This window comes from Passer domesticus, chromosome 27, assembly GCF_036417665.1.
Source record: "Passer domesticus isolate bPasDom1 chromosome 27, bPasDom1.hap1, whole genome shotgun sequence".
Taxonomy (NCBI): Eukaryota; Metazoa; Chordata; class Aves; order Passeriformes; family Passeridae; genus Passer; species Passer domesticus.
In genome coordinates, this window is record NC_087500.1 from 1936576 (window position 1) to 1946379 (window position 9804).

General features: G+C 54.4%; 1 protein-coding gene across 1 annotated transcript; it reads left to right on the forward strand.

The window, feature by feature from the left end:
• The first annotated feature begins 295 nt into the window (after nucleotides 1-295).
• On the forward strand, nucleotides 296-9604 carry CCDC43 (coiled-coil domain containing 43). Its single transcript, XM_064399725.1, has 5 exons — nucleotides 296-520; nucleotides 3928-4015; nucleotides 6179-6314; nucleotides 6877-6932; nucleotides 8222-9604. The coding sequence occupies exons 1-5, from the start codon at nucleotides 296-298 to the stop codon at nucleotides 8407-8409; spliced, it is 693 nt and encodes a 230-aa protein (XP_064255795.1). The 3' UTR covers nucleotides 8410-9604.
• The last annotated feature ends 200 nt before the right edge of the window (nucleotides 9605-9804 follow it).

Genomic DNA, 9804 nt, shown 5'->3' on the forward strand with positions numbered 1-9804 from the left:
GCTCCGCGTTTAAATTCCGCCGCCCGCCCCGCCCCGCACGGCGGCCGCGCAGGGACGCGCCGCTCCCCGCGAAAGCGGTCTCCGGGGGAAGGAGAGGCTGTGCCAAGGGCGCAGGTGGCGCGGGGCGCTCACGGGGCACACCGAGCACACCGGGCTGGCTGGCTGCCCGCCCGCCCGGCCCCGCCGCTCCCGTCCGGGCACGGCCGCACCGACCCCGACCGCGCTCCCTCCGCTCCCGCCGGCGCCACAAGTTTGTCCCGCCGCGGCCGCCGTCTCCTCCCTGTGAAGGCGCAAGATGGCGGCGCCCGGCGGGGCGGGCGCGGCGCCGATGGCGATCCCGATGCCGGGCCCCATCCTGCTCCCGGAGCCGCCGCCCTTCCCGGCCTGGCTCGCAGCGCGGCTGGACGCGCTGGGGCTGGACCGCGCCGTCTACGGCGCCTACATCGAGGGGCTGCTGCGGGAGGAGGAGAGCGACGAGGAGCGGCTGGAGGCGCTGCGGGCCGTGCTGGCCGCCTGCCTGGTAAGGGCGGGGGTCCCTCCGCGGCCCGGCCAGCGGGGTCTCGCCGGCCGCCCCGTGCCCATGAACGCGCCGTGCTCCCGCCGGGGCTCCGTGGGGCGGACGGGCGGGGGGCTCCGGGCTGGGTGATCGGCCCCTTCCCGGGGCGGGTACCCCTTCCTGGCAGGACACCCCCATCAGCGGCTTTTCTGCCCCCACCCGGGACCCCTGCGGGGTTTTCGGGGCTTGTTTGGGGTTTTGTGCCAGGCTCGGGCTGATGGAGGTTCGTGGGGAGCGCAGGGATCGCCCTGGTTGGGTGCAGCGCTCAGGGATCCCCGCGGGCTGGGCGAACTGGCAGCGCCAGCTGGGCACGGGAGGTGACTGAACGGAGAATCCTCCGGAGCAGGGCGCGGGGCGCTGCTGCCGCGGCGCACACTCGCCTTGTCCGTCAGGAATGGGATCCCGCTGGGGCTGCGACGGACGGGAGCAGCCGTGGGTGGGCAGGGCTTGCCTCCGCTCCTGCCGGGTTCCTGGGAGCCAGGACAGGGCAGGGAGCCATTTCTCTTCGATAATCCGCCTTGCGTGATTTTACAGTGTCTGGGTCTCGGGGTTTTTCATAAATGGATGTTTCATAGTGTAAAACGCGAAACCATGAGTAGTGCTGGTGTTGGGAACTGTCTGCTCAGTGGCTGTCACTGGCTTCCTCCCAAAATATCAGTGTGGGAGCACAAAACCCAGAGGGACTGGGCGGGTACAATCAGCTTTTTATCACAGGTGGACTGACTGTGCCATTCCACTTTTAGGGTTTCCTAAAAGCCAGAGCACCCTCCCTGCTGTCCCTGTCCCCTCCCCACCCCGGGGCACAGCAGTGAGCCCCTTCAGCTTTGAGCCTGAAAGAGCCAGGGAAGCAAAGGCTGCATCCTGAGGGACGGAGCCAGATGTCTTTGCAAAGTGCTGCTCTGCAGTAGTCGAGGTTAATTAACCTCCCTGTAATTACCAGACTTCATTCCATCCCCATCACTGTGCCTGGGAAGTGTGTCCTGGCTGAGCAGTGCTGGCTGGCCCTGCCACTGATATTCCCCTTTGCTGATATTCCAGTTTTCTGCTGTTTCCCCTTTCCTGCTCCGTGCTCTGTTCCCTCCTGTGCTGCTGCCAGGACTGAGCAGCTGTGGGGCTGCCATGTCCCTCCAGTCCAGGGCTGCTCAACTCCATGAGTTGAGCTTCATTTGCAGTTTCTGGCTCACTTTGATTTTTCTGCCATTCCTGTAAAACATTTTTGTCTCTTGAACCCTCAGACTTTGTAATTATTCTTTGTAGTCTGTTCTTTTTTAATGTCTTTTTTGTTTCTTTATTTTTAGACTCTGTGCTTATTTCTGTACTGACTTTTCAAACAGTGTTTTATTTGGTGAATTTGGGGGTTTTCTTGCCAACTCTCTTCAAGTTCCATACACAAATTACAGGGGATTTTTTTTGTTCACTTGTTTGTATTTCACAAACACTATTAAAATAAGGTGACATCTCATGTGACATCTGCTCTCATGTCCATGGTTCCTCAGTCCTGATCATGTCTTGCACTAGTGATGTTCTACCATTACTAATCAAGAATTACTAATCAACTTCAAATTGAGTTGTATTTCTGTCCAGTTCTTCTCTTTAAACCAGACAGAATCCACCTCACTTGTACTTTCCATGGTTGATTTTTCTCTGTATTTACTGAATGTCAAACCAACATAATTTTCTTGTTTCTTTGAAATATATGGTGGTGGCCCCTGAGCTCTGTGACCCCCATCTGTGGTGTTTGGCTCTCCTGTGTTCCATGGAGCAAATGCCAATGGGCTCCAAGACATTCAGCACTTTTAAGTAACAAATTTAAGTAGGGAGAAAAAAAACAGGAACACAGCTGGAGAGAGGAGTGAGAAGCTGTGAGGGCTCTGCAGGGTCAGGAGCTGCTCCAGGTACCATGGCTGGGATCCCCCTGAGATTCTGTGGGGACACCACGGTGAGGCAGCAGTGCCCCTGCAGCCCCTGGAGATCCAGGCGGGAGCAGAGATCCACCTGCAGCCCCTGGAGATCCACGTGGGAGCAGAGATTCACCTGCAGCCCCTGGAGATCCACCTGCAGCCCCTGGAGATCCACCTGCAGCCCCTGGAGATCCATGTGGGAGCAGAGATCCACCTGCAGCCCCTGGAGATCCAGGTGGGAGCAGAGATCCACCTGCAGCCCCTGGAGATCCATGTGGGAGCAGAGATCCACCTGCAGCCCCTGGAGATCCAGGTGGGAGCAGAGATCCACCTGCAGCCCCTGGAGATCCAGGTGGGAGCAGAGATCCACCTGCAGCCCCTGGAGATCCAGGTGGGAGCAGAGATCCACCTGCAGCCCCTGGAGATCCACCTGCAGCCCCTGGAGATCCAGGTGGGAGCACAGATCCACCTGCAGCCCCTGGAGATCCAGGTGGGAGCAGAGATCCACCTGCAGCCCCTGGAGATCCACGTGGGAGCACAGATCCACCTGCAGCCCCTGGAGATCCACGTGGGAGCAGAGATCCACCTGCAGCCCCTGGAGATCCACGTGGGAGCAGAGATCCACCTGCAGCCCCTGGAGATCCACGTGGGAGCAGAGATCCCCCTGCAGCCCCTGGAGATCCAGGCAGGAGCAGAGATTCACCTGCAGCCCCTGCTGGAGCAGGGCCACGTGTCCCACTGCCATTTCTTAGTCATGTTTATTGTTCCAGCAGGTCAAGGGGGACCAGGATGTCCCTGCAGGTGGGAGGTGATGGTGTGTCAGCACCAGCACAGGGGCTCCAGCTCTGCACTGACCCTGACCTGTGATTTATCCCATGTAATTTATTCCCTCTAGTGAGCTTGGTGTGGAAGCACTGAGTCACTTCCCTGTGGCCTTGCTCAGGAAGAGAGAGGATGCAGGGCAGGAGGCTTTGGGAGCCAAGACCCCCAGTGGCCTCGTGGGTGTGGGCAGGGCTGTGGCACCTGCAGAGCCACCCTTGAGGTCTGAGCTCTTCACTGACCAAAATAGAAGAGAAAGTCCTCTGAGTTCTCTGCTTTTAGCCCCCTGTGTTCTCAGAGGTGTGTTCCTGTCTTCAGTGGTTACACCAGGTGTCAATATTCAAATCTGACCACTGACTGGTTTGGCTGTGACTTCCTTCCCAAGAAAACTCACTTCCTTGTCAGCCTAGGACAGGAACCCACGTGTGTCAGTGTCCATGTGCACAGTGACCAGACACGGTGTGGTTGTGTCATCCCAGGGAAACCAGAGTCCTGTGTGTGTTTAACAGCAGATTTGGGGTGACAAGCTGCTCCTGAGCTGACTGCTGGGTGTGCAGATCCTTTGGAGCTGCTGCTTTTCTTGTCTGATGGGTGCTTGTTTGAAGCAGCCAGCTCTGTTCCAAGTCTGAGGAGTATCTTTTCTCTTTCTAGGAGGAAGATCTCTTGAATGATGTGTGCAGGGAGGTTGTGGAGAGGTGGTCTGACTCCCAGGTCGTTGATTCCAAAGAGGAGAAAGAAGGTAGAGTGCTGTGCCTGGTCCTCAGTGTGGGGTGCCCTGCAGGGCCTCACCTCAAAGGGAACTTTGTGTTTGTCCTGGCAGCAGTTAAACCAAAGGTGCCCCGTGGCTGCAGGTCTGAGCTGCCTCTCACTCCATTGCTGCTCAGTTCTCAGTTACTCTTTCACCTGGCATGGGGATGAGCAGCTTCACTGTGGGCTGCCCCAGCATTTGCTGCTCTTTGGGTTCATCATCCTGCAGGGGAAAAGTGTTGTGGGTTTTGTTTGTTTGTTTGGGTTTTTTTGCCTTCTGTTGTTTTTTGATTTTTTTTTTTGTGGTGGTTGTTTGGTTATTTTTTTTTGATTGCTTGTTTTGTTTTTGGTTGTTTTTTGTTTTGTTTGGGTTTTTTTTTAATGTGTGTGGTTTTGGTGGGTTTTTTGTGTGTGTGTCTGTTTTTTTTTTCTACAGGATTTTTTTTCTGATGAGATGGTCATTAAGGTCGAGCCCGAACCATTCTGTGGTTTTTTCAGAAACCTTTCCCAGCACATCCAGGGCTGTCTGTGCTCAGTGCTGGCACTGCAGCTGTTATGGTATAAAAACCCATGCTGCTTCTGTGTGGGCAGTCTGGAAAGCAGCTGGTTTGTCCAGCTGCAGTGCCCCTGTGGAGAGCTGGGCTGTCCCTGCTGCTCACCCCACTCCCATGTCTGTATTTCCTCTTCCAACATTTTCCCTTACAACTCTCCTTTTTTTTCCATAAATGCTTTTTGGAGGAAGCTCTGTGAGGCTGCCAAACTGTCCCTGCTCCTTCCCCAGCCCCACTGTGCCTGTGGCCATCCCTCGTGCTCAGCTGGGAGCCAAGGCCTGGCCCTGGCTGTGTGTGGGGTTTGTCCTGGTCCCTGTGCAGGGCTCTGGATCCAGTGGAGCTGGGAGGATTTGTGGTTCAAGCACAGATCAGTGACATTGCAATGGCACAGACCTGACAGGAGATCGTGACAATGGAATGTCCCTTTGGTCCAAATCCTGTTTTTTGTTTGCTTTGCATTTTGCCTGTGGTTGCAAACAGCACATTGTCAGTGCCTGGTGTCACCCAGGAATGGCTCTGGCAGCAAGACCCTGATGACTGCATCAGCCCCAGATCCCCCTCTGCCTCCCACTGCATGGACACTGCAGCTCCACCACTCAGCAGCTCAGTGGCTTTCCAGAAATCCTGGAAGTCTGCTCTTGGCCTGACCTTGCCTTTGGCTGGGGACAGCGAGAAGTTAATGCTGTTCCATGCATTAAATAAAATAAATTCCTCTTGAGGACAAGTGACTGGGATTGTTGGAGCTGCTGCTGGGCTCCTCCTGCTCCTGACAGTGCTCACCCACAGGGATTTTTCTTGTTATAAAAAGGCAGCACAGTGTGTCTGGGTTCATGGAATTTCAGGGTGAAATTATATCACTGGGGTTCCATAAAAGGATAAATCCCCACTGAAGTGTGTATCCACTCAGAATAACAGAGTCCTGAGGATAAGTGATTAACAGACTAAAAAAAAAATTGTCATCAAAACCCAGATGTTATTTAGGAAATGGAATTTCAGTATTAAAAGGTAAATAAGCTGTTGGTCTCTCTTGGTTGGAAAGAAAGGGAGAGCATGGAACTGATCCCTCACTTCAGGTTTTCAGAATTTCTCTTTGATGGGGGTTAAGTACATACTTAAATAAACTTATTAAGCTGCTTTGAAGCGGAAGAGAATGTGATTTGGAGTCAAATGGATTTTCATTAGCCAGAGCCTGACTGATTCCAGTTTCATTGTGAGACTTCCCTTACTCCAGGAATAACAGTGTCTGGTGGTGGCTGGGGGCAGCACAGGGAATTCCCCTCCAAGAGAGAAGCACAGGGTGCCATCACCTGTCACCTCAGGGTGTCAGCCCCATGCTGGCCCTAGCCCCGTGGTGGCTCCTCAGCAGCTCCATCTCTCCCAGATCCCAGCTGGAATTCCCCAAAGCAGCTGGCTCTGACAGCACCACTAGTGCCCTGGGGAAAAGCTCAGGGGGTGTTTTTGGGTGAGACATCTCCCTTTGGGTGGCTGCATTTCCCCTGCAGGGCACGGGCTGGGTGCAGCTGCAGAGGGAGCAGCAGTGAGTGACACCAGGGGCTCGGTGGCTGTCTGTGGCTGGGCTGACACTGTCACTCCTCTCCTGCCAGATGAGGTCCAGGCCATCGCCAGCATGATGGAGAAGCAGGCCAGGATCGTGGTGAAGCCCAAGGAGGTGTCCCAGGAGGAGAAGCAGAGGAAGGCTGCGCTCCTGGCCCAGTACGCCAACGTGACTGATGAGGAGGAATATCCTTTTCCTGCACTGCTGGGGGCTGTGAGGGACATCACCTGCTCTAAACCTCCTCAAACAACACCCTCCCAGCTCTGCAGGGCCCTGGGGAGAGCTGGGAAAGCTTTGCAGTCTTCCTTCAATAAAATAACTGCCATGGACAAAGCCTGGAAGCTCCGTGTTTGTGGAGTGCTGGGTGTTTGTCCCCAGCAGCACGTGGCTGTGGCGCTTTGCCCAGCCCAGGTGTGTGGCAGGAGAGCAGTGAATGCCCCCATCCCTCAGCAGCTGGTGCTGATCTCTCTTCTTTCCCAAGAGAAATCTGCTGAAATAATCCTGTACAGAGAGAGTGTGTGGAGTGGGAGGGTTAGGAGTTAACTCTTTGTGGTGCTGAAGAACAAGCCCAGCAAAGTGAATCGTAGGCAACTGCATCTGGCCCTGGAGCAGCAGGAGCTGTGCATGCCTGGTCTGTGAGAGTCCAGCTGCTTCTTCCTGACTTTATAAGGCTGTTACTTGATTCCAGTGTGGCTGTAGAGAGGCACAAGATCATTACTGATGTCTGTGTTTCCTTAATTCTCTCACTGGTGGGGATGAACAGGATGGATTGACGACAGCTGTAAATATTGGATCAGAAAAATGTATCCTTTGAATTCCTGGTGACTCAGGCTGCTTGTCAGGCAGGCAGCCTCCATGGTGAGTTTCCCATCCTTCTCTCCCTGTGCTGTCTCCCTGTTTCTGTAGGGCCAGTTTTTAAGCTTGGGGATTGGTTTTTCTCTCTGTGTACCCTGACCTTGCTCACAGTGACAGTGACAGTTGGTGTGCTCTGTGCACAGCACTCACACCAACCCTGCCATTTATTTCCTTCTCCTTCCCTCTTTCCCTCTTCCACCTTTTTGCAGCTTCATAGAACGTGCTTATTGATAAGGACAACGCTCCCAGAACATCAGGTTGATGTTAACTGGTGTCCAGAGAGGGAAATCGTGTCAGGAGTGAAGCTTGGCAGGCCATGGGGCAGCTGAGCTCTGAGGGTGGGCAGGACCAAGGGACCCGTGTCTGTCTCAGAATTGGGACCATCCTTGAGCTCCCAGCTGGCAAATCTAAGATGGAAGCAGGTTTTATCACATAATTGAATATGAAACCTAAATTATTCTTGTCCCTGCATTAGGGACATGTATGTACCTGCCTGTCTGCACATACATACATGTATGTACATGTATGTATGTGTTCAGACATGTCATACAGAGCTACAGTGAACCTCCTTGAGGCTGTGCCCTGTGTGTTTGCTTCCTTTCAGGTTTGTAGAGGTTTGACATGTATTTTTACACATCAATCTTAAGATCCAGTAGGCAACCTTATTTTTCTGGGAAAAAACAAAATCACTAATGTTGGAAAAGCCCTCTGGGATTGAGTCCAACCATTCCCCCATCACTGCCAAGGCCACCACTAAGCCCTGTCCCCAAGTGCCAATGCCTGACCACCCTTTCCATGAAGTAGTTTTCTCCAATATCCAACCTAAACATCTCCTGCCATAACTCGAGGCTGTTTCCTCTTGCCCTGTCCCTGTTCCCTGGGAGCAGAGCCTGACCCCCACATGGCTGTCCCCTCCTGTCAGGGACTTGTGGAGAGTGAGAAGGTCCCCCCTGAGCCTCCTTTTCTCCAGGCTGAGCCCCCCCAGCTCCCTCTGCCACTCCACTGGACTTGTGCTCCAGACCCTTCCTTCTCTAGGAGTGGGTGTTTTTTCAACCTGTCTGACCTTTCTAGAAAGCAGTCAGAGATTCCTTCTCTCTGCATTCCGCAGTTCCTTACCTGCCTGGTGAGGAAGCAGGGAGTCAGAAGGTGAGGGAGGAGGTAGAACAAACCTGCCATGTGCCCAGGCACTGTCCCAGGTGAGCTCAGCCAGAGCGTTGTGACCCTTAGCCCGGCCCAGCGCTGTTCCGGAACACCAACGTGGAGGATGTGCTGAACGCCAGGAAGCTGGAGCGGGAGCTGCTGCGGGATGAGTTCCAGAAGAAGAAAGAGCAGGACAAACTGCAGCGGGAGAAGGACAAGCTGGCCAAGCAGGAGCGGAAGGAGAAGGAGAAGAAACGAACACAGAAAGGCGAGCGGAAGCGGTAGCTGCTGATTTCCAGTTGGACTCTCAGAGGATAAAATTAATTCTGAATACGGTGTGTGTTTAAAAAGCAGCAAGAATTCCAGGCACGTGGATGGGAGCAGTTCTTGGAAAGTGGTGCCTTTTTTTCTTTTTTTTTGTTTTGTTACATAGCAGAACAGAATCTCTGAGCAGCCCCTGGACTCAGTGTGCCCTGTGCTTGTGGTATCAGTGTTCCAGTCAGTGTTCGTGGCCAGTGTCTGTACCAAAGAAGGGTGAAGTGATTATGTCTGTGTTGTTAAATTGATCCATTTTTACTTCTGACCACCTGGGAGCAGAGCATGGTGTAGGAGCAGCCCCTGCACTGGCCATGGTTTGAGCTGAGCCTGTCCTGCCACTAGCCAGGACACGCTGCCCTGGGGCACACATGAATTCCTTGACACAAGCCTTGAAAAATGTGTTTGCAAATTGCTGTGTTTGCACTGCTGAGGCCAACACTCCACCCTGCTCAGGCTGGGCTGCAGAGCAGGACTGGAGCTGAGCTCAGCACGGGGCAGTGCTGGGCTGCAGCAGAGGAGTGACATGTGTGAAACAGAGGTGAGCTGCAGTGATGTGACTGCATCACCTGTGGACTGTGAGTGAGGGAAACACCACCCAGGCAGGAGCATTGGCCTCAGCAGCAGCAAATCACACTCCTAATGCAATTTTAATACTCTAGAGAGCTGGAAAATTGTACTCCCTGATGTTCTGTGCGTGAACATGGACTGTTACTTCCATGGCTGTTGCCAGGGTGAAGTCTGAAGCTGGTTTGGCACAAGCAGGGTGAGCCAGGGATGCAGTGGGGTCACTGCCCACTGGGCACAGCTGCCTTCAGGAACTGCAGTGCTCCTCCTCCCCACAAAGGGCTCATCCCTGCTGCTCCAGCCTTTTTGTGATGGTGTTGCCCTCTGAGGAAGGAGAGAACTAATCCTGTGAATGAGGGGGAAGGAGGGGCTGTGGGAGGAAGGGGTGTGCCTGGGCTCTGTGTGCAGCATGCTCCAGGTGTTTGCTGAGCTGTGCTGAGCTCCAGTGCTCCTGCACTCCCTGGGTGCCCGACCCAGCGCCGCTTTCAGCACGGCTCTGACTGCAGGGCCAGGCCTCCCTCAAGCTGCTGCTGTGTGTGTGTGAGTCTCCAGCTGCTTTGTCTTTGGACTTGACTATTAAATCTTGATTGACGAAAAATGGGTTCCTCTGAGTGATGTTGCCATTCACGCTGGCAGTGCCAGTGGTGTGTCCTGTGTCCTTGCTGGCCCCTTGCCCAGCAGCATTTCTGAAGGCTTGCCTGTTGCTGCCTTGGTGCAGATGCAGCTTCAATCATGCCCTGTTTCTCAGGGCTGTGGTGCTCTCTTTCCTGGGAGCTGACCCAGCTGTGCTGCTCCCCA

Bases quoted from the DNA above. Each gene is read 5' to 3' on its own strand.
- CCDC43 (XM_064399725.1), top strand. From the start codon at position 296: ATGGCGGCGCCCGGCGGGGCGGGCGCGGCGCCGATGGCGATCCCGATG. The intron at 4,016-6,178 runs GTAGAGTGCTGT...CTCTCCTGCCAG, and splicing joins TTCCAAAGAGGAGAAAGAAG to ATGAGGTCCAGGCCATCGCC. The intron at 6,933-8,221 runs GTATCCTTTGAA...AGCCCGGCCCAG, and splicing joins AAATATTGGATCAGAAAAAT to CGCTGTTCCGGAACACCAAC.